The 23,364-nt window shown below is 47.5% G+C and overlaps 1 protein-coding gene and 1 long non-coding RNA gene across 7 annotated transcripts in view; both read left to right on the plus strand.

Moving 5' to 3' along the window:
* MGMT (O-6-methylguanine-DNA methyltransferase) overlaps positions 1–23,364 on the plus strand; it is a 290,626-nt gene that overhangs the window by 32,749 nt on the left and 234,513 nt on the right. For 2 of the 6 annotated variants that reach the window (XM_077945016.1, XM_077945017.1), the window contains exon 2: positions 1,466–1,574. Coding sequence is in view for 2 of the 4 variants with exons in the window: in XM_077945014.1 (XP_077801140.1) it covers positions 10,614–10,703 (90 nt within the window). In the remaining 2 variants the exon portion in view is untranslated. 6 annotated transcript variants of the gene reach the window in all.
* LOC144331032 (uncharacterized) lies at positions 10,714–16,265 on the plus strand. The gene is made up of 2 exons (XR_013397868.1): positions 10,714–12,432; positions 12,560–16,265. It is a non-coding gene; the product is annotated as an uncharacterized LOC144331032 (long non-coding RNA).

The following is a 23,364-nucleotide window of genomic DNA, read 5'->3' on the forward strand; positions in this document are numbered from 1 at the left end:
AACCTGTGTCATTGTGTTTCATCTGCACTAGATGCAGATGAGGCTTAGTAGGAAAAGCCCTACTTGTGAAGAACATTTCCTATGCTTGCTTGGTGAAAAAAGTTCAATCTACAGAATTCTTCTGTAAACATGGTTAGGAATATAGGGTTGACATTTGGACTCAAATAGTCAGAAAATGAAATCCTTTTGTTTCATTACTTATTTTGTTACTCAGCTTTCACTTTGGCTCTTGGGAAACTGATGGCATGTTTCCAAACGGATATGCCAGCAAATTAACTTATTTCTCAGATATCCAATTGTTGCATGTGGAAAACAAAATGAAATAAAGCAAGGAAGACCCTCTACTGTTGTTATGTGAAGAATAACAATTACCTTTAATAGCATTTTCTGCTAGTTTAGAGATTTTTTCTTTTTCTTTAACTCATTTTGTTTTCTAACTTCTATTTTTGTGGAATTCGCATCTTATACCTATGTCTGATTCATTATGATTCTTAATTATCTTTGTTGTAAACAGAAATATCGAAAATTCATTTGATGAACCTAAAACCCTTTAAAAGACCTGGTTAAATTTTAACATTAAGGATGATACAGTATTCATGCTATAGAACACAGTCAGAAGTCTTATGAAGTGTTGGAGACTTTAATGGATACTGTGCCATGTAGAATCTGATCACTAGACTCCTGCTTTATCATGTTTTTACTCGAATTGGGTGTCCTGGTGACAAAAGACTATGAAATAGCTGATGGAAATACACCTTCATTGTCAGTTTTCACCAGATGACTGAAAATTGTTGGATATATGCATGAAATGATTAGATCTTATTTTTGGAAGGGAGAGAATATAACCGATTGAAAAATGATTTGGAGTTAACTGTCCTGAAAATTCACCTATTGTATATTAAGAGGTTAGGTGTTTCCTAATTCTTTCTTTCTTAAGCATATCTTCCTTTTTCTTACACTCTTTTTGACACAAATTTTTGATTGTGGACTCACACTATAAATCTTGGGATTGGAAAGGCCATAAAGATTGATTTTTACAACTTCTCCAACAATGTGGAGGAATACCAGTGTCTCATTTGTTCAGAAAGTCACCATTGGCGCTGATTTGGGCACTGCCTGGTTTCCTACCGTAGAGGCGTGTGCTCTGGTGGGGTGAACTGGGCGGGGGATTCACACCCGCCTGGGCCCTGGGCCGTCGGGGGGCTGCCTTGCAGGGCTGCTTCAGCCAGCAGGAGGGTGCAGTGGTGAAGAGGCAGGGCTCTGGGGATTGGAATCTCCACGCTCGACTTTAGGCTTCTACAGCTCACTCGAAATGGGACCTGAGGCAAATTCTTCACCTGCAGTGTGCTGGGTTCCTCACCTGTGATACACGAATTATAATATCACCTCTCTCCATGAGTTATTGTAAGATTGATTTTATTAATATTTCAAATGTTAACTTTATTATTTATTTATTTTGAGACAGGATCTGACTCTGTTGCCCAGGCTAGAGTGCAGTGGTGTGATCTCAGCTCACTGTAACCACCTCCTGAGCAATCCTTGCACCTCAGCCTCCTGAGTTTCTGGGATTACAGGTACCCACCACCACGCCTTCCTGATTTTTGTATGTTTTTGTAGAGACAGTGCTTCACCATGTTGTCCAGACTGGTCTTAAACTTCTGAGCTCAAATGATCCACTTGCCTCAGCCTCCCACAGTGCTGGGATTACAGACATGAGCCACTGCACCCAGCCCAAATGTTAAGTGTATGACATAAAATTCAGGGCTACTTTGCCTGAACAGTTCAGTGTCTCTGATTAATGTGATATCTGTTTCACTGAGAGCCTTCATGTAAATTTAAAACTAGATAGAATTATAGAGCTTCAGAGTTGTACAGACTTGTAGAGGTAAAGGAAAGCCAAAACATTGAGCTCAGTGACGGGGTCAGTCACTTCCTGGTGTCAGAGTCCACCAACAGGCTCTGGCAACTCTTGGATCAAAACCCTTGGCACACAGGTCCTTTCTTGCTCTTAGCCGATGGCAGTTGTCCTGGGCAGAGTTCCCTCAGTGAATCTAGAAACAGCAGTGACTGGAGGTCAGGGTCTTCCATGGACTCACTCGCTCAAAGTTGCCGCCTCTTCCCTCTCTGGGCTTGGGCCCTGATACCTCTCAGAGCTACCCTGCCTCCTGCGGGGGTGGGGGAGGATGCCTTTATTTTCTCTAGGCCAAAGGTTGGACCTCCACACATGTCCATGATGAGGGACAGCAGTCCTCACTTTCAAGACCGAGAAAGTATTTATCTCCCTGGAAAATTGAGGGTTTATTTTGCAGTGGTTTGGAAAATGTGGCTGTAGAGTTAACTAAATAGAATGTTTCCGTGTCACAGAGATTTGTAATTGGTGGGCTCGGTTTGTTTTTATAGTGCTTACTCCTTTTTATCTGCCTTGTGGATTTATGCATTTATTGATAAGTCAGTCAGTCAGTCATTTACCTCCCCATTCTTTGGTTTTCATGTTTCTGTTTATCATCAAGCTAAGCAGCTGTGGGTTTTCTTCCATCGAAGCACCTGCCACAGGTGATGATTTTAGTGGTATGACTGCCATGGTCACCACGACCATTCCGAGGACTCTAAACATGTTTCTTGTCCAACAGTGCTTTAATTTGAAAGGAAGCCTGAATTGAGCAGCATTTGTGTCTGTGGTAGACCAGGGAGGCAGGGCTCACCTCTGTTTTCAGGTCCGCTTTGCTGGATATGCAGGAGGACTGCCCCGTTCCACTCCCTCAAGGGTGGCTTGGTCGTGGACTTGGTTTGGCTAATGAGCGTGGGCTGGAGTGGCATGTGGTACTTCTTGGTGGATGTGTGTGCACACCAGCTCGTGGTTCTCCTCCCCATGTGGTACTGGGATAGCTGTGGGACAGGATGGGTGCAGCCTGTGGCGCCAAGCTTGCACGAACCATGGCCGCTGCTGGGGCTAGCCCAGACCCGTAGCGGGTTTGGTGGTGGTTGTTACTCCAGAGTGTCACAGCCATCCTGACTGGTACAGCGCGGAGTGTGTCTCTATGTCCTGGAGCTTGGGGAGAGTCCTGGCTGAAGTCCAGGCTTTGAAGAATGTTGACTTAATCTTGAATACCCACCTGCCCCTCGAGTGCTGTGTCCTTAGGCGAGTTCCGTAACCTCCCTGTCTGCTGCTTCATCGACACACCATTTGGTCTTCCTTCGGTTTGCTGTGAGGAGTAAATGAGATCATGCATGTAAAGCACCTGGCCCAGTGCCAGGCATATGTAGCTAATACGTTGTGTTCCTACCCAGCTAGACCTTTTGATAGTCCGTTGGCATAAGGTCACCTACAGAAAGGTCCAGAAGCCGTCTTTCTCTGGGGTATTTGCTTTTTGATAAAAAAGGAAATAAATGATCACATAATTGTTTGGTTTTGCCTTAAACAGTCAGTGAAGAATGTGGCTCACGTATGCCAGAGGTGAGATGAGCCATCCCTCCCTGAGGAAGGCTGCAGCTGAGGTTGGGGTGAATTTTTTCCCCTGCGTGAAGAGGGGTGACTGGGGATGGGGCCGCCTCCCTTCCTAAATTTCTGTGCTCCCTGGCGGTGTAATTAACTTAGGCCAAATCACACGTGGGGATTCAGGGGCTTCTCCCTTTATTCTTTTCCTTAAAATCAAGTTACATTTTTTTTTTAAGCAATAAACTTTAGAACAAAATGAGGAATAGAGAACAAGATGTCGAGACAAGCCTTAGAGAGGCAGCTGTTAAAAGCAGCCGGACCCAAACAGAACGTAAAAATGCATGTAGTCCAGAGATGCACTTTTTCTTTTTACGGCTCTACCCCATATTTCATTTATATTTAAAACTGAGTTGACGAATATGAATACAGATGTTTAGAGTTATTGTAAAGTCATATTTGTTTATGTGCGCGGTCCGGTTTCCAGGCCATATCTTACAGTTTAAAAGGGAGACCAGTTAATGGTTTCGCCCACACTGCTTGGATTTTTTTTTTTTTTTTTTTATCCTCCAGCTCCTATTCTTCAGGTGTGCAGCTATTTTAGCATTATGAAGAATGATGGATGATGCAGGAAAGTTTATTTGGAAGCACTTCTGATATTGTGCAATGCACTTGGGGGTCAGCTACACTTGACTGATGCATGATTTATCCGATGTCCCTGCCACTTCCCGAGATAAAGCTGCTGCTTTATCAAAAATGCCAGCAACTGTGATTTAGAATTTATAAACCTCCGTTTTCAAATAATTGTTCTGATTACTTTCTGCCTTGGCAATAAAATGATAAAGGTAATTGCACACAAATGTGAGATAGCACCAAAATACAATAAAATTAACCTGAATTAGCTTGACTTGTCGATGAGAAGTATTTATGAAATGTGGTGTTGCAATAAGGGAGGGAGAGTGATATTATGGCTGGAAGGTGAGTTATTGGCTTAATGTAATACTCTTTGAAATTTAAAAAAGAGACTGTTTCTGTTGAGGGTGATTGTGCTTTTGAAATTAAGTTGAAGTGATTCTTATAATTGGCAACAATAATGCATTTTGAAGGTAATATCTTTTATTGTGTTATGCCTACTTGCATTACCTTTTATTTAGCTGTTTCTGGCTTCAGCTTTTCTAATACTCAGGTAGAAGCAGACTTGGAATTCTGTCGGATCCAGGGGCTGAAATGTTTTATTCTCTTTGTAGCAATGCCCCTGGTCTGAATGTTACAGACTTTTTCCTCCTACATTTGATTAAATTGTTTAGCTGTCAAAGGTTAAATATTATAGCTAGTTAATTTTTTTTTTTTTTTTTTAGTTTAAGGGAGGTTTTAGAAATGTGTTTTGTTTCCCCGTCTTTGTGTGGACTGGGAACATCTCATTGTAGCCTGATGGTTTCAACAGGATCAGATTGGAGCTCCCTGTCTGATACCCATAGTTTGTAATCTGCCTTTACTTTCCTGAAATGAAATTCCTGGATGATATGCATCTACGTGTACTGTTTAAATGAAAAACTTTAGGAGCAGTCATTTATAATAAGATAATATGCCTTCAGAACAGGAACGCCTGGGCAGGACTCTGCTAGCAGACATAATGCGGCAAGCAGGTGTATGTACCTGGAAGGCAGCAGCTGCAAATGGAGACTGAGACGGTTTTGTTTATTGGACATTCATCATCTGGTCAGCGTTGACACTGGTGATATAATTTTTCCAAAATGGTGGACAGTTTTTGTAAAGTTTCAAAGAAAATGAAGTTCACCTTTCTGTTGAGTTACAGGATAGTTGCGTTCTTAGAAAACTTTGTGCAGAGAAAAACTGCAGAAAATTTTGTGGTTGCATGTAAATGGAACTCTAGTTTAGGGTCTCGTGAATTTTAGACTTGAATGTGTTGCAGGACATTTGAAAGTGACACAGGTTGCAGGATGACACTGTTGTTTATGACGAGAGAACATTCTGCGTTCTTGATTCCCCCCCTTTAAATGTCAATACCTCCCACAACCATTGTGACAACTGAAAAGCGCCTTCAAATTCTGAATACTCCCCTTTGAGAAGGACTAGAGAGGATGCTCTCCAGATCATCTTCCCCTGGCCAGATTGTGATTAGATCAGGAGCTTCCCAGCACCCTCCTGCTCAGAGAGCCTGCGCCACCTCCGACACCACCATGGGAAGCCTGAGGTGTTGGTTCCCACTGTTGCCTGGGGATCCATTTCCAAATGGGTGGGGAGAGAAATGTCATCAAAGCCGAGAGTCCTTGAGTCCTTGGTAATTGATTGTACCGTAGTACCCTCCACCACCTTTGGAACCTGATTTTGTCTAGCCTAGGTTTGTGTGAATGTGGTAGGGTTTTTTTTTTCTGACTGGTAATAAAGTTTTTAGTATTAGTGACTTGTAGGATATCTAACAAAGATGAAGTTTTGAAAACTAAGGCCAAGTTTGGAAAGTGTTATAGACTTAAAATTGCAGTGTGTGTGTTTCCGCCTGTTGACTTTGGGAGTACAGCGCTGGTCTGCTGTTTTCCCAAGGAGAATGAAGTATTGGGAAAGAATTGCCCAGGCAAAATATAACTAGTGGGATTTTTTCCAGAAATAATAAGTGGAATTGAGAAAATTGAAGTGAAACAAGATTGTGTGGTAGATAAATATCTCTTTTAGTCCCCCAACCCCACTTTTATTTTCTAGTCTATTGATAAACTGTATATTATTATCATAGCTTACTTTGACTCTTGGTTTGTAAAAATGCAAGAATGATACAGGCTTTATGATTAGCCTAGTGTGAAATTACATGTTGAAATAGAGGACTGACAACATATCAAATAATCTGTGTATTTTAATATTATGTGATAAATATATAAAGTAAAAACTGAGATTCCATTTCTTCCAACATTTTGACTTCAGGCTGAATTTTAGGGGGCATAAAATTATGGAGCTCAGCTACATGGGGGTTCTTTGTGAGCAAGCTGGACTTTTCCTTCTTTAAAAATGGTTGAGTTACTTTCTGTCTGCATCTGATACATCCAGTATCTCAAGTCTTTGCTTGTGTATTGGGCATTCGTCATCTGGTCAGCATGGATATTGGTGACATAATTTTCCCAAGATGGTAGACAGCTTTTGTAAAGTTTCAAAGGAAATTAAAGTTCAAGAACAAGCTAAGAAAGGAAGTTTTTTGGCTTGTTCTTGCTCATGGTGTCTTACTTCCATGTTTGCCTGGTTCTGTGATTATACTGGGCATCCTATTTGAGAGATTGCTCATTATTCATGAGAGCAGTGTGAAGCCTGAGGGGATTGTGCTCGTCCCTGGTGTAGTTTGATCCCTTCGGTCAGGTGCTGAGTACACCAACAGGCTTCGTGAATTGCTCAGATGGCCTCGAGCTGAGACCTGCAGAGTGATCTCTCATTTGCAGTAGCTATTTTTTTTTTTTTTTGCAGCATTTCCTCACTATGCCAGTGGTTCTTAACTGGGGGCAGTTTTGTCCCCCAAGGGAACTGTCATGGTAGACATTTGTGGTTGTTGCAACTGAGGGGGTGCTGCCGGCATCCAGTGGGTGGAGACCAGGGATGCCAGTGAACATCCCACAACACATGGGCTAGCCCTGCAATAAGGAGGAATTCTCCTTCCTGCAGGGTCAGTGTTGTCGTGATTGAGACAGTTCACTGGTCTCTGTAGAACTTGTTTAAAGCCCAGTGGGTCCCTGGCCCCACCCCAGATTTCCCTGCCTACACTTGGTTCATCCGTGGCATCCCATCCTCTTTGTCAGGATTCTCTTGGTGCCATCTTGGACCCCTTCTTCTCTTGTGTCTTTCCCATCACCCCACAGCAAAAGAGTTTTCCATTTCTGTGGGGTTTCCAAGCGTCCCACGCCTCCCCTTGCAGCCACATACTTAGGGCTGGTGAAATAGCTGTTCAGTCATCTCACTGGCTCCAGGTTGTTCTCCGGGCATCCAGTGGGCATTGATGCTCATGCCCAGCACTGGTGGCTGCCTCGCTGCTGTTGTAGATGTCCAAGTCCTGAGCCCTCGGACTGCTTTCAAAGCCCCAGACACCCTACCCTGGTCCTCCTATCTCACTTTCCTATAATCTGCTCTATCCAAAAGAGTCCACTTGCCTTTTGTACAACTACATCATGTTTTTCTTTTCTCTGCCTTTGCACACTCTGTTTTTTCAATGTACAAATACCTTCTTAATCTACCCCCTTTGAACTCCTAACTATTGTTCTAAGCTCCTCCTCCTGTGAAGCTTTTCTTAGTCCTTGGATTTGGATGTTGTCTTCAGGGCATCTTCTCTGGGTTTCTTTGAGATCAATACAATACAGTCAAGGCTGTGGGCCCTGAACCCATGCTGAATAGGATCCCAGTCTTCACTCTGCCACTTAGGGGCCGTGTGTCCACGACCAGGTTACTCAAGATCCCCAAACCTCAGTTTCCCTGTCTCTAAAGTGGGGGTTCCAGTGCTGTGTTATGATCCTTTGCCAGGCTACAGTGGGGAGCTAGGTGAAGCTGTTCCCATGAGGACCAGGTGAGATAGGGCTGGTGTAGTGTTGAAGGATGTCTGTGAGCCGTCAGGCAGGTGATGCTGGAGCCAGCCTCTCCAGGGTGGCGTGCATGGTGCTGCAGCCTCTGCACTTATCCCACATCCTTGGGTTTGGCTTCCAGACAGATGTGAAGCTCCCCTCTGGAGCATGTAGATGGAAGACGAGGCCTCTGGGGCAGGGGTGGCCTGGAGACACGGCAGTGGTCTTGTCCGATGGCACACAGACATTTCCCAGTTTGGTGCGGACTGCCTGGTGCACAGCCGTCCTACGGCATCAGAGCAGGCTGCGGAGCCAGGGCCAGGGTCCCCTGGGGAGCAGTGGCCCTGCTGGAGGAGATCTGGTTTTCAGTCCCTGTCCACAGAGGAGACAGGGGTGCCCAGAAGTGAGCTCTGCAGTATATAGAAAGTCCTAGTTCCGACACTGGGTGAGGAACGTCCTGAGAGTGGGCCTGAGATGGGGATTTATGAGCTGAGCTGTGGGAAGCAGGCTTGCAGAACCTCTGGTGAGTGGGCCAAAATGACAAATGGATTCTGTGCAACTTTTTATTGTCCAGCCTCACGCTGTATTTCTTCGCGCGCTGCTGTGTTTGCCAGGGCTTTGATTGTATTAGTTACTTGTGAGACGGAGAAACCTTTCAGTCTCCCAAAATAAATATGGATCTGCTTTCAATATGTTTTAGCTGTTAAACTTCAGCAGCTAGCAAACAAGCCGAAAGCTTTTGTTCTCATTCTACCATAGGTTTGCAGAGTTTGAATCCCAGATAAAACATGGACCAAGCCACTAAATTCTGGGTGGGATACTAGGTCCTTTGCAGGGAGGTGACGCCCTTTGTTCTGTGACGTTTTTGTTTTTGAGGAATCTCCCATTTCCTGCTCTCACCAAGTTAGTTTTCTCTCTTGGGCGGGGCTCCCCTGTTCTTAGGGACCTCTGGTGCAGCCCAGTAGCAGTTCTCAGCCTATGGATCCTAGCCCATAGGTAGACAGATGCAGCAGGGCAGGGCCAGCCCTGTTGCGGAGTAAAAAGCCATCTTGCAGGTGGTTCTGATGGCCACACCCCTTCAGCCCTCCTGGAAGCGGCCATGGAGATAGCTTTCACATACCTGGCGACACGTGGCAGGTCCTAGAAGGTGTGGATGAAGGTGGTGTGTACCAGGGGTTGGTAGGGGAAGGAGGAAGAGAAGAGTCGTAGGGCTAGAAAAAGAGAAAGAAGTTGAAAAACAGTGTGTTTGTCAATTGAGAAAACTGGTTTTACACTTAGAAGTTGACGGTGGAGTACATCAAGGTAAGTGGGTGCTGACCTCTCTGATATACAACAGATTTAATTTTTCTTTTTCTTTTTTTTGAGACGGAGTTTTGCTCTTGTTGCCCAGGCTGGAGTGCAGTGGCGCGATCTCGGCTCACTGCAACCTCTGCCTCCTGGGTTCAAGTGATTCTCCTGCTTCAGCCTCCCAGGTGGCTGGGATTATAGGCGCCCGCCACACGCCCGGCTGATTTTTTGTATTTGTAGTAGAGACATGGTTTCACCATGTTGGCCAGGCTGGTCTTGAGCTCCTGATCTCAGGTGATCTGCCCACCTCGGCCTCCCAAAGTGCTGGGATTACAGGCATGAGCCACCAGGCCTGGCCAGATTTAGTTAATTTGGAAAACCTCGTTAAATAAACAGCTCAGGTCAGGTTGCTTACTTGATTGAAAAAAAAAAGCAAAGGTAGTATTTTCTGTCATGAAGGTTTGTGGATATTGCTAATCACTTATTTGAAAGAAATAAATGAAATTCAGTAAGATCAAATAACTTGGCAGTTATTTGAAGGAAGCAGCTCTTTTCTGCTGGGCTGTGACTTTCAGGAGCAGTTGCGTCATTTCTAGGTGAAGCCAAGAGCCCTTGCCATCACCTGGCTCCACCAGGGTTCTCTGTGTGTTTTCCTTTTGGGTTGAAATTTTCCCTTTTAGCTGCATGAGATGTTTATTATTGCTACTCAGAAGTGCCTGGAATCTATATTGCTGTAAGGTGTGGGATAAAGTTTCTTTTCATGATGGTTTTATTTTTATTGCGTTTGCATAGAGCACTGCCACCGTTCACAGGATGCCCGCAATAGTCCCTCCCCTTGAGACCACATGCAGGATTGCACCTTCTACGCCCAGCACACGCCAGGCCCTGCACACGGTTCCTCCGCGCGTTAGTGTGGTTGGGCTCCTTCTCTGTGTGTGCCTGGCACATTCGGATTTCCTTGTGTCCTTGTGCCCTTTCTATAGAAAAAGCTGTTTTTTTTTCAAGTAGAAAATAGTTTGCAGTAATAGTAATTATTTTGTAGTTCCAAGTTGTTTGGAATTGATAGAATTCCTAAATCTTGAGTTAAAATTCTACTGTAGGATGACTAAGAAAGACGTGCTGTGTTTACGTGTATTTTCCAGTTTAACCAGAGGTGACTTTAGACAAGTAATTCTGTTCTGCTAATTTATTTCTCTAAGTGTTGTCAAATTAGCTTTTTCATGGGATTCTGGGATATGGAGTTGCTTGGTCCATTTAAATCCATATATGTAATTTTTTTTTAAACTAAATCTAACTTCTGGGTTTTAAAAAGCGTCTCCTGTCCACCAGCTTTTGAGAAAAGTCCCATGAATTGGATGACAACAAGTGGTTCTGTGTCTGGAATTGGTGGGTTCTTGGTCTCACTGACTTCAAGAATGAAGCCGCGGACCCTCGCGGTGAGTGTTACAGTTCTTAAAGATGGTGTGTCCGGAGTTTGTTCCTTCAGATGTTCAGATGTGTCTGGAGCTTCTTCCTTCTGGTGGGTTCATGGTCTCGCTGTCAGGAGTGAAGCTGCAGGCCTTCCCGCTGAGTGTTACAGCTCTTAAAGGCAGCGCGTCTGGAGTTGTTCATTCTTCCTGGTGGGTTTTTGGTCTCACTGGCTTCAGGAGTGAAACTGCAGACCTTCGTGGTGAGTATTACAGCTCATAAAGGCAGCGTGGACCCAAAGAGTGAGCAGCAGCAAGGTTTATTGCAAAGAGCGAAAGAACAAAGCGTCCACAGTGTGGAAGGGGACCCTAGCGGGTTGCCACTGCTGGCTCAGGCAGCCTGCTTTTATTCCCTTCTCTGCCCCACCCACATCCTGCTGATTGGTCCATTTTACAGAGAGCTGATTGGTCCACTTTACAGAGAGCTGATTGGTGCTTTTATAATCCTTGAGCTAGACACAGAGTCACAGAGTGCTAGTTAGCTAGATATAGAGTTAGCTAGATACAGAGTACCAATTGGTGCTTTTATAAACCTTGAGCTAGACACAGAGTACTGATTGGTGCATTTACAATCCTTGAGCTAGACACAGAGTGCTGATTGGTGCATTTACAATCCTTGAGCTAGACACAGAGTGCTGATTGGTGCATTTACAATCCTTGAGCGAGACACAGAGTCACAGAGTGCTAGTCCTCCAAGTCTCCACTAGGTTAGCTAGATACAGAGTACCAATTGGTGTATTCACAAACCCTGAGCTAGACACAGTGCTGATTGGTGCACCTACCATCCTCCAGCTAGATATAAAAGTTCTCCAAGTCCCCATCCAGTTCAGGAGCCCTGCTGGCTTCACCCAGTGGATCCTGCACCAGGGCTGTAGGCGGAGCTGCCTGCCAGTCCTGAGCCGTGCCTGCAATCCTCAGCCCTTGGGCTGTCGATGGGCCTGGGCGCCACGGAGCAGGGCGTGGCACCTGTCCGGGAGGCTCAGGCTGCGCGAAAGCCCACCGCAGGGGGAGGAGCTCAGACATGGCGGGCTGCAGGTCCCGAGCCCTGCCCCATGGGGAAGCAGCTAAGGCCCCGCGAGAATTGAGTGCAGCACTGGCGGGCTGGCACTGCTGGGGAACCCAGGCAACCTCCACAGCTGCTGGCCCACGTGCTAAGCCCCTCACTGCCCAGGGCCGGCCGCTGTGTGTGCGGGGCCTGTCGAAACTCACCAGCCCGCGAGCGCAGCCCCGGTTCCTGCCCGCACCTCTCCCTCCACACCTTCCTGAAAGCAGAGGGAGGAGGCCCCGGCCTCAGCCAACCCAGAGAGGGGCTCCTGCGGTGCTGTGGTGGGCTGAAGGGCTCCTTAAGCGCTGCCAGAGTGGACGCTGAGGCTGAGGAGGTGCTGAGAGTGAGGGCTGCTAGCACATTGTCATGTCTTAGCTGCAGCACAAGAATGAAAGGAAGAGCAGCAGAGGCTTGGGGCACCCACCTGGGGGCTGTTTCCCAGTGCTGGGCAGAATCCTGGGGTCAGGGTTGGAGGGCCCTAAGGCCAGATTGGAGGTGGGAGCATGGTGAGGTTGCTGTGCCAGGATGCACAGTGTCCAACTGGGGTCCTGGAGCAGCCCGGGTTCTTCCTGCAGGATGCTGTCCTCTGCCTGACGAGTCCTGTTCCCTGTCTCCTCGGGAGAACACCAGTACCAGGACACCAGGAGTTGCCAGGTGGGGGCATCTAAGGAAAGGAAATGTTCATGGGATGCGCCACAGAGATGACCCTTTGGAGAATATGATTGGGTATTTTGTAGAGGCTAAAATATAACATAGTTGTGAGAAATATGTGGTTTTGTAGGAAATCACACACCTTGGGGAAAACGCTGGAATTGACAGGTGAGAATGGGTGAAATGCTGGAAGATGTCGAACAGCTGGGAGGACTGAATCGCTGCAGAGCCACACCTGATGGTGGGAGCGCGTTGAGGGCCTGCAGGTGCCCTTGAGGAAGGGTTTTGGTGGATGACAAATATGATAGGAACCACGTGTCTTGGGGAAAACGCTGGAATTGATGAGAATGGATACTATATTGGCTCTGTTGGAAATTATGGCTGACAGATCTAAAGCTCTGTCATGCATCAGGGGCTTGCTGGTTATTTCAGTTAGTTTAGTAATTTTATTGATCTGTAACAGATATGTGTCAAGAAAGAATTTTAGGAAGTTGTTAGAAGTGTACATATTCTTGAAAATAACAATTCATAAGAAATAGATGATGGGTTTAGATACAGAATAAGAGCAGGAAGATAAATGAAACCAGTATGCCAGATGCAGGCACATGCTTCCCATGATGGGAACCTCATATACCAGACGCAGCCAGATACAGCCATGTGCTTCCTGTGATGGGAACCTGGTATACTAGACGCAGGCACGTGCTTCATGCAGTAGGAACCCTTTATACCAGATGCAGCCATGTGCTTCCTGTGATGGGAACCCCGTATACCAGAGGCAGCCACGTGCTGCTTGTAATGGGAAACATCTTGGAATACTCCAGGAGTTAAGCAGTGAGCTTCTTAGTGGTCAGAGCACTGATGGGACCCAAAGTAGCTGCTTTAAGCCAGCATCAAGATTCTGGGTTGTGTGTTTTAACACAGCCATATTCACCTGGCCATCAGTTTTTTATAGTGAGGAGACCTTCCCAGGGCTATTTGGGGATCAGATGAGGAGCCTAGCGTGTACTAAGGGCAGAGCTCTGAACAGGTTAACAGGAGCCCTAGATCCCACTAGAGCGGGGACTAGTTTTATCTGTGCAGGCCTAGAGCCCCCCATTCAAAGTTGTGTTTGGGCTGGCAGCATCATCTGGGCCTACCCACTCCTGCTGTATCGGAATCTGCTTTGCACAAGCCCCCAGCACTGGCCACTGTGGAGGGAATGGCGCTGTCTCGCGGTGCCTTCTCCTCAAGGCTGGCTGCTGCTCTTCCTTGGGTCTGAGTCTGGCTGTCCTCTTTTCAGGTCGAGGATTTAAAGCCTCCTGGCTCAGGGCTCAGTCCTGGGTGTGTGGCTGGCCAAGAAAGGGCAGTGAATTCAATTTGCTAAGTGTCTGCCCTGCAGATGCAGGATGCTGGGGACGGGGGACACAGAAAGAAACAGGCCCTGATTCTGCCCTCGCACGTGGTGGAGTAGGGACAGCGAGGTGTTGGCAGCCATCCCTGCTTTGCTTGACCTGAGCTGTCATTCCCTCAGTGATCAGTTTCACCTGTTTGCGGGCTGCCTGTAGCATTACTTGCTTCTGTTTTCTTTATATCAACTTATTTTTAAACACCCGCATCAACTTTTTCCTAAGGAATTGCAGTGAGAACAAGTGTTTGCTATGCTCATTTTATTTATTCTGTTACATGTTAATTTAAATCTATAGTTAATAAACTAGTATCTCAACTAATCTCACCACCAGAGGTGTGTTCAACACCCTAGAGTCAGACCACCTCTTCCCTGTGACTTCCCTACCCCAGGGCTCTGGAAGGGTCGTTCTCATGCCTTTGAGCTTCGGGTCTCTCATCATCAGAGAAACGGACTCTGTCTCATTTGCAGGGAGGGCTCTTGTAAGGATTAGAGAAGAGGAAAGTGAGTGTCTGGCATGAAGGAAATACCATCAATGTCAGTAAACAGCTCTTACTATTAATTGTTTCTGAGTTGAGTTGTGGCTCAGTGAAGCTTGAAACAGTTGTTGAATTCTAGTCTGTGCCGTTCAGTGCCTTGAATATAAGTATATTTGGTAACGTTTATGATAAGCGTTGGTGAGAACGTGGAGAAATTGGAATCCTGTGCGTTGCTGGTGGGAATGTGACATGGAGCAGCTACTGTGGGACACTTCTGGAGGTTCCTGAAAACGTGAAGCATAGAATTCCCATGTGGCCCAGCAATTCTACCCCTAAGGACATACCCCCCAAAATTGAAAGCAGGATCTTGAATAGATGTTTATACACCAGTGTTCCTAGCAGCATTATTCACAGTGGCCAAAAGGAGAACGCACGCAAACGTCTATCTGTGAGTGAACGGATACATTAAACATGGCCTATCTATGCAATGGAATATTATTCAGCCTTAGAAAGGATGGGAATTCTGGCACATGCTGCAACATGGACGAACTTTAAAGACATTATGCTGAGTGATATAAGCCAGTCACAAAAGGACAAGTACTGTATGGGTCCATGGACATGAGGCACCCAGAACAGGCAGATTCAGAGATCAAATAGAATAGTGGGTGCTGGGGGGTGGGGATAGCTATTGTTAAATGGGAACAGAGCTTTTGCTGAGGTTAATGAGAAAATTTTGGATATAGATAGAGGTGATGGTTACACAGCTTTGTGAATGTATTTAATGCCACTGAGTTATATACTTACAAGATAGTTAACATAAATACTGTGCATATTTTGCCACAATAAAAAATATATTTCCTAACATTTAAACAAAAGGAATGTCTGGGACATTACCTGGGACATTACACCTGGTCATTTGGCACCACCGGCGACCCCTGGCTGCTGGCAGGTGTCTGGAGCAGCAGCTCTGAGCAGGAGGCCCAGAATCTGCAGGGCCAGGCCTGGGAGTACAGGGGTGCAGCAGGAAACGTGACCTGGCGGCTCTTCAGAGCCTCGGGGACCACCAAGGCAGTTCTTGACACTTTATCCTGGCCTTGGTGTTCAGCGTCAGAAAACAAGGAGAACCAGAATGTCTTGACTTTCTAAAGGATGTTGTAAAACAAGGGAGGGCGATGATGCAGTGAGTTTTATCGCACTCTTGCTGTGACCTTCATGAGAATGTTTGAGCATCTTTTCTTCATTGCGGACGTAGGCTTCCAAACTCCACGGCCGAGCCCTAGTTACAGTCAGTGCGCAGTAAGTCCTGTGGGTAGTCGTAGAAATGGAGAAAATGGCGGTATCTTTTCTCTAAAAAAATGTTTAAAAACAGATACTTAATGTGAGTTTTCTTGCTAATAGGTTAGGATTTTAGAGTTTAAAGAGGTAGTTAATTATGAAAGCTTTTTCATTTTTGACAACCAGGATTTTTCCTCTAATTCAAGTTACCTTTGAAATGAACACTGCAGATCTGTGAGATTTTCATCTGTGAATGTTGTTTGAAGAATTCATTCTGCTGTAATTTAGATAAAGTGTACCTGCTGAATTTTGTAATAACATTCACAAAGTTTTATGTTTTTGTTCGTGTTTGAAATATACAACAGAAGTTTTCCTTGTGGTAGTGAGAATATATCAATATGAGAGAGATACAATTATATCAATTATTTGAACAAAGATTGGGTATTGTTTACATATAATTTTGTAATAATTCCTATTTCCAAGGAAGAACAATGCACAATACTTTGTCATTGTGTCATTTATTTTTATTGTGGTCTTTGTTTTTATTGAAACATAGATTCTATGTATAAATGTGGATTTTATATATATCTTTCCCCATGCATATTACAAGTATTTCAAATCAAATAACTTGGCCAAAATGATTTTTCTGTATGAAACATTATATTTTCATTTAAACCACTAAAATTTCTCCCAGTTCAGTCTGATTCCTTCTTGCTTTTTTTGTGTACAGTGAGTGCTATGTTCCGAATGTTTGTGCTCCCACAAAATTCATGTTGAAACCTCACCTCTAAGTTGTTGGTATTAAGAGTTGGGGCCTTTGGGAGAGATTAGGTTAGTGCCCTTATGAAAGAGACTCCAAAGAGGTAGAGCCCTCCACGATTGAGGATGCAGCAGGAAGGCACCATCTGCGAGAAAGTGGGGCCTCACCAGGCACTGAATCTGCTGGCGCCTTGATCTTAGACTTCCTGGCCCCCACAACTGTGAGAAATAAATGTCTGTTGTTTATAAGCCACCCAGTCTATAGGATTTTGTTATGGCAGCTCAGATGGACTTACACAGTGAGCATGTTCCACTGAGAGATGGCCTAGCCCCTCTTGCTGTCAGCATCAGGACTGATAGAAGCTGGGCCCATGCAGAATTTCCAGAAGCCATGTCAGGTATTGGGGGTCATTGGACTCTAACCAGTACCCAGCAGACAGATGGGACCTGAGAGAAGGAGTTGGGGTCTGCCCCTTCTCCGCCCCTCAGCTTCCTGCAGTGGCCGAGGGCAGGGAGGAGGGCACAGTTTAGGGGATTGAGAGACGTGTGCTCACCGTCCAGCAGCAGGTCCACCTGCAGGCACAGTGCGGCCTGGCGTCTGGTCTGAGAGGATACATGTGCAGGGCAGGTGGGGCCCACGGCTGCTGCTTCCCCACTCACCAGGGTCCCATCAGGAGCAGCAGCTGCGGCCCTGGGAGCCCACAGTCCAGCCAGGAGACGGTGAGCACAGGGCGGAGTGTGGGGTTGGGGATTCCACTTGTGGTGTTCCCAGATTCGGGGGATTTCTGCGAGGCCCTGTTGATGGGCAGTGCTCCTTAGATACCGTGCAGAGGCCTTGGGGTGGGGGTCCTGTCTCGTTACTTGATAGCACGTCTTTCAGCTGGCTCTTTAATGGGAAAGTTGGTGCTTTAGTGAAAGCTCCAATCCCCTAGATACAGTGTATTGCGGATATTTATCCCTTCCTGGCTGAGCACGGGGCAGTTTCTGCCTGCAGATTCAGGCTCTGGCTCTGGGTTGTGGACCTTTGAATGTGGCCATGCCAGAGTTTGTGACCTTGACATCTTGAGGCATCCTGTAAGTGGTATGACCTCAAGGGAAGAAAGCTAGCATGGCCTGCATATGGGTGAGACTGTAGACTGTAAAAGCAGGTGTACTTAGCAGGATGTTGATGAGAGCCTCTAACAGTCAGAGGTACAGTCTTCAAATTCACATTTGAATGTCTCTGCCTACTACTACGAAATCCACAGCAAGGGAGAAGAGCAAAACAGTCTTTCTGTGAAGGGTCTGTTTTATTTTTTATTTTATTTTATTTTAATTAATGAGACGGTGATCATCCCGGGAACAGGATCTAAACGCAGTCTTTGAACTTGAACTCTGTATGTGGTGTCTGCCGGTTTGGGTGTGAGCAGCCTCACTCCGTGCTGGTTCCCAGCTTAAACGTCCAAGGAAGAGCTCATGACAGTTTTTATATTAGTTCTTTAAATATTTTATTGTAAGTTCGTCTCTTCCCAGCCCCTCTTGCTATTTTTATTGCTCCATTTGAAGTTCCAGCCAATAGCCCAGGCCCTTTCTGTCTTTGATGTCTGTATGGTGGGCAAGATCTCATCACGACCCACATCAGCTTTGCCGTTAGAAACGTGTTGCCATAGAGGAGTACATTCATAATTGAAATTACCAAATAGGGAAATTCTTTCTAGAGGCTATGGCTGCCTCAGTGAAACGTGCATGGCTGAGCAGAGCAAGGAAGAGTTAGTGGGGCAGAGGGCGTGCTGATGTCACAGTGGCGTGGGGTGCAGTGAAGTGATACAGGTGTGTACGTCTTCTTACCCGGCATGGTGCTTCCAGAAAGCAGATGGGAGAGCTGTGTGCTGAACAGGTGACTGGATCCAGGTGAGCTACTGTAGAAGCGGAATCAAAATCGCACGTTGCCCTCCCTTTCCCAATACTGTAAAGAATTCCTCTTAAATGGAAATCTGCTACGTCAAACTTTTATCAGTTTAATTTTAATAAAAAGCTGAATCAATACAAAGTAGCTTGGGAAAACAGCTTCCCCCCACCACCACCAATAACATTTTACAGATTCAAGCCCAGTATTTCTTGCTTCTAATGAGATGGAAGGAGCGGTGTTCTTGGCACCTGCTCATCTCCTTCCCCTTGGAAACTCAGCCGGGTTTTTACTGTTAGCTTATGGGTCGCTAATGTTATGTGCACTCATGGCAGAAATGGAAATCCGCCATCAAAGTGGAGACCTTTGAGAATTTGTGCAACATCGAAATGTAAATACCAGCTCTTATAGAATATTGGGGTTAGCAATGTCGACAGTTCTTCCCCGAGTGTGGTTGGTGGTGGGGCTCCAGTAGAAACAAACTGGTGTCCAGCGGTCAGCCGTCCACACATCCATCCCTCCCACTCCAGCTTCTCCAGGTAAGACTGGCCGTGTGAGCGCAGAGGGTCGAAGTCCTTAGGGACACGTTAGGATGGGAGGCGAGCTCGTAGCTGGAGCTCAGCTTGGGGGTTTCCGGTGCTCCGCCCATGGCTCCTGGACAGCGAGGGGCAGTCTTCTGAATGGACCTCACGGGTCCTGTGGTCAGCTTTGGCCAGAGGGCATGGGCCCCCTTAGCTTATTTCTAGTAACGGGATGGGTGGGTGTTATGAGGAAACACGCAGCCCAGCAGAGGCTCCCCAGAGCACGTCATGAATCTTTTTCTGTCCCCTCCCTGCCCTGCCTCACCTCTGTTCTGTGGCCTCCCTGCACTGTCCCCCTCCTGTGTCCTCAGTTGCCACATGACTGACACATGCTTGGGTCTTGTTTGATGGCTCTGGCAACTTTCTCTACCTCAGTTTACCTTTTGGCTGCCCAGTGCTGGATCGCCAGTCTGCTTTACTGTTCACAGGAGGACGGGTGTCACTGCCTCACACGTGGGCATGGCACCCGTGCTGGGGCTCCCCTGTCTCATGAGGCCGTGTGTCACACAATGCTTCCTGAGGGTGGGGTGGTCGTGAACAAGGGCACTCGCTTCCGTCCTGTTCCTGTTGCAGAAGAGGAAGACGTCTGGGGCCCTGTTTGCTCAGGATGGACTGAGGCCCAGACCAGCTTCCTGTCTCCACACCCTGACTCCAAACCCGCACTGTGACCTCATGGGGAAGCATATTCCCGAATGTAACTGCGGCACCACAGCCTGGGACTGCTGATGGAATGAATGAGTATTTTCCTTTGGGTTTCCCGCAGAAGTTTTCCCCCAGTTCCCTACCATGGTGGGTTGTGTCTTTGTCACCCACAGTGAGAATACACGAATGCTTTAGCAGATGTTGTGTGGCTTGGGCCGGCCTGCCTTATTCGTAGATATTTTGTACCTCTGTGGGCTCGCAGCGGTGGGCATCTCTGGGGAGGGAGTACTGTCTCCATTGTTCTGTGGGAGGGTGTGGGGTGGTCGCCCTGGGGATCACCCTCGCGTGGGCTCCACATCAGGAAGCGTATCGCAGTGTGTCTGGCATTGGTGTCCTGGCCGGATGCTCTGTTTATAGTGATAGAAAACAAAATTTTCTGCCCTGTGAAATTTGCCACCTTCCTTCGGCAGCATTTCACTTGGTTTACTTCCTTAATTGATGAAATGTGTGAAAAAACTTTATAAATCTTAAACATGAGAAAATTCTAAATGATGTGTGTACACATACATACATACACACACAGTTGGCCCTTGGTCAAGGCAGGTCTGAACTGTGTGGATCCACTTACACTTAGATGTTCTTCTACCTGAGCCACTGCAGAGACAGCAAGACCATCCCTCCCACTCCTCCCCTCCCCCTTCTCCTCCCCTCCCCCTTCTCCTCCCCTCCCCCTTCTCCTCCCCTCCCCCTTCTCCTCCCCTCCCCCTTCTCCTCCCCTCCCCCTCTCTTCCCCTCCCCCTCTCCTCCCCTCCCCCTCTCCTCCCCTCCCCCTCTCCTCCCCTCCCCCTTCTCCTCCCCTCCCCCTTCTCCTCCCCTCCCCCTTCTCCTCCCCTCCCCCTTCTCCTCCCCTCCCCCTTCTCCTCGCCTCCCCCTTCTCCTCGCCTCCCCCTTCTCCTCCCCTCCCCCTTCTCCTCCCCTCCCCCTTCTCCTCCCCTCCCCCTTCTCCTCCCCTCCCCCTTCTCCTCCCCTCCCCCTTCTCCTCCCCTCCCCCTCTCCTCCCCTCCCCCTCTCCTCCCCTCCCCCTCTCCTCCCCTCCCCCTCTCCTCCCCTCCCCCTTCTCCTCCCCTCCCCCTTCTCCTCCCCTCCCCCTTCTCCTCCCCTCCCCCTTCTCCTCCCCTCCCCCTTCTCCTCCCCTCCCCCTTCTCCTCCCCTCCTCCCTTCTCCTCCCCTCCCCCTTCTCCCCTCCCCCTTCTCCTCCCCTCCCCTTTCTCCTCCCTTCCCCTTTCTCCTCCCCTCCCCTCTCTACTCCCCTCCTCTTTCTCTTCCCCCCTTCTCCCCTCCCCCCTTCTCCTCTCCTCCCCCACTTCTCCTCCCCTCCCCCTCTGCAGCCTACTCTCCATGGAGGTGATGAAGACCTTCATGATGATCCACTTCAACGTAATGAAGAGTAAATAGATTTTCACTTCCTTAGTATTGTCTTAATAACTTTTTCTAGCTTATTTTATTGTAAGAATACAGTGTATAAGATACATAACATACGCAATATGTGTTAGTTGAATGTTTATGTTATCATTAAGACTTCCATTCAACAGTAGGCTATTAGCAGTTAAGTTTTGGGGGAGTCAAAAGTTTATGTGGATTTTTGACTGTGTGGGGCATCGACAACCCAACCCCTGCACTGTCCAAGCGTCAGCTGTATACATATATATCTCGCCCTTTGTATTATAGTAGCTCTGTGTGTGGGGCGTGTCTCCACAGGAAGGTGGACTGCCCCGACTCTTTTGGGCCTGGTGGTGATTGTCTGGGGCACTCCTCCCAGAGCTCTGACTACTGACAGGTCACTTCAAGAATCAAAGAACCTCGACTGTGATGTCATTTTTCTGTAAGCCCTGGACTACTATAAATTATGTTTTCACTGTCATAGTTAAGACTTGGAGACTCCTAAGCTGTCTTTGAGGGGAAAGGCCTGTCCCTTTCTCCAGAGAAATAATTAATTGTTAGAGTATATGGTTTTTGGAGAATTTACTGTAAGATAAAAGACTGGTATTTTATTCTTGCATTTATTAGTATTTAATCAAATGGAAAGTGCACTTTCGGCCTGGAAATCTTGGCTTCAGCTGCAGGATTAGACTGAATTATTGTTTAAAGAGTAAAAGGTATAGAATTATATGTTTGAGTTATCAAGCCACTGATAGGTTTTGGGTATAATGTAACTAATTTAGGACGTAAAATTTCCTGCCTTGTGGACTAGAGCTTCAGGTTAATCATTTGGAAGCAGGGCACACTTCCTCTGCCTCGTGGCCTTGCCGTGAGATGGAGCCTGTCCCTCCAGGAGCACCAGACCTTTACGGAGCCCGGTGCCATCAAGGCCCACTTGTCCACTGCCGCCGGAGCGTGTCTGGAACGCCCGGCTTTTCCATTCGGGATACTGAGTCGTAAATCATCCCACACGTCTCACCCAAGAATTCTTTCCTACAGAAATTTCGTGAAACTTAGTCTTTGCTAAGGGTAAGGAGGACTGACTTCTCTTGGTTTTCAGTGGTGTGCAGGCTTAATGCTTGTGGGTGTTGACTGGTGGCTGGTGGCGTTTTTGCATTAGGGGATAACTGGTCCCTCTGCACCACAGCCAGGCACAGTGGCTCACACCTGTAATTTCAGTGCTACCAGAGGTTTGTGTGAGGCCGGAAGTTTGAACTCAGCCTGGGCAACATAGCAAGACCCTGTCTCTACCAAAAAAGAAAAAGAATAAAGAAAATTCCAGAAAACGTTTGCGACAGCATCACTGTTGAGGTTGTAGTGCCACAGGCAGTGCGGCAAGTGTCTGGTTTATCTGTGTGAGCTCATGACCTGTTCATCAGTGGGCAGAAAAAGATGGAATCAGACAAGACAGATGCTCTCAGGATCCTTCAGATCAGGATGGCAAATGTGTCCTGAAATGGGCCAGGTCGGAAATATTTTTGGCTCTGTGGTGTACAGCCACCATCACACTACCTGACCCTGCTGTCAGAGCTGCTGCAGACAGGACTCAGGACGAGCGGGGCTGCTACCCGTGACACTCGACCGAGGTTGCCGAAACCGGAGTGTCCCACTGTGTGCACGTGTCCTAAAGCATCTCCTTCCATCTCCTTGTCTACTCCTACGGTGCACGTCCAGAGCCCCTATGGTGCATGTACAAAGCCCCAATGGTGCGGGTGTGGAGCCCCTGCTGTGTGGATACAGAACCCCTACGGTAAGGGTGCAGAGCCTGTATGGTGTGTGTACAGAGCCCCTACGGTGCATGTACGGAGCCCATATGGTGCAAGTACAGAACCCCTATGCTGTGCGTACAGAGCCCCTACAATGTGGGTGCAGAACCCCTAAAGTGCGCCTACAGAGCCCCTATGGTGCGCGTACAGAGCCCTTATGGCGCGCAGGCTTGCCCTGCCACCTGCTGTGCCCGGATTCCTGTCAGATGCCCAGGTGCCCAGCCTGACTGGGCATGGCCCTCCTGGAAGCAGTTTCAGGGCCAGTTCTGATCTCGGGTGGGGATGGAGAGCTGGTGTCTGGGCCGCTCAGAGCTCAGGCCTCACACATCATCAGAGTGACCTCGCCAGCTCCAAGTGCCCCTTTTCCCTCAGTTTCCTGTTTGGGGAAGTGAGGAGGTCACACCAGGCCGGACACAGGGGATTTCAGTCCGTGTGTCTCCTGTTGCCCGGGATGACTGCATGCAGGGTGAGTTCAGGGAAGCTCTGGATGCAGTGAGCGAGGCCCCTGCCCAGCCTCTTGGTAGGAGTCACTGGCCTCACAGCTCACTGCAGTTCAGAGACCTGCAGCGTGAAGATTCTTCCTGATTGCTGGATGGAAGGGACTTCAGTGACCTCATGTGAGAAAGGAAGTCACCCACTGGCAGCCTCGGAGAGGGAGCCTCCGGCAGTCTGGCTCACAGCTGGG

Source organism: Macaca mulatta, chromosome 9 (assembly GCF_049350105.2).
Source record: "Macaca mulatta isolate MMU2019108-1 chromosome 9, T2T-MMU8v2.0, whole genome shotgun sequence".
NCBI classification, from domain to species: Eukaryota; Metazoa; Chordata; class Mammalia; order Primates; family Cercopithecidae; genus Macaca; species Macaca mulatta.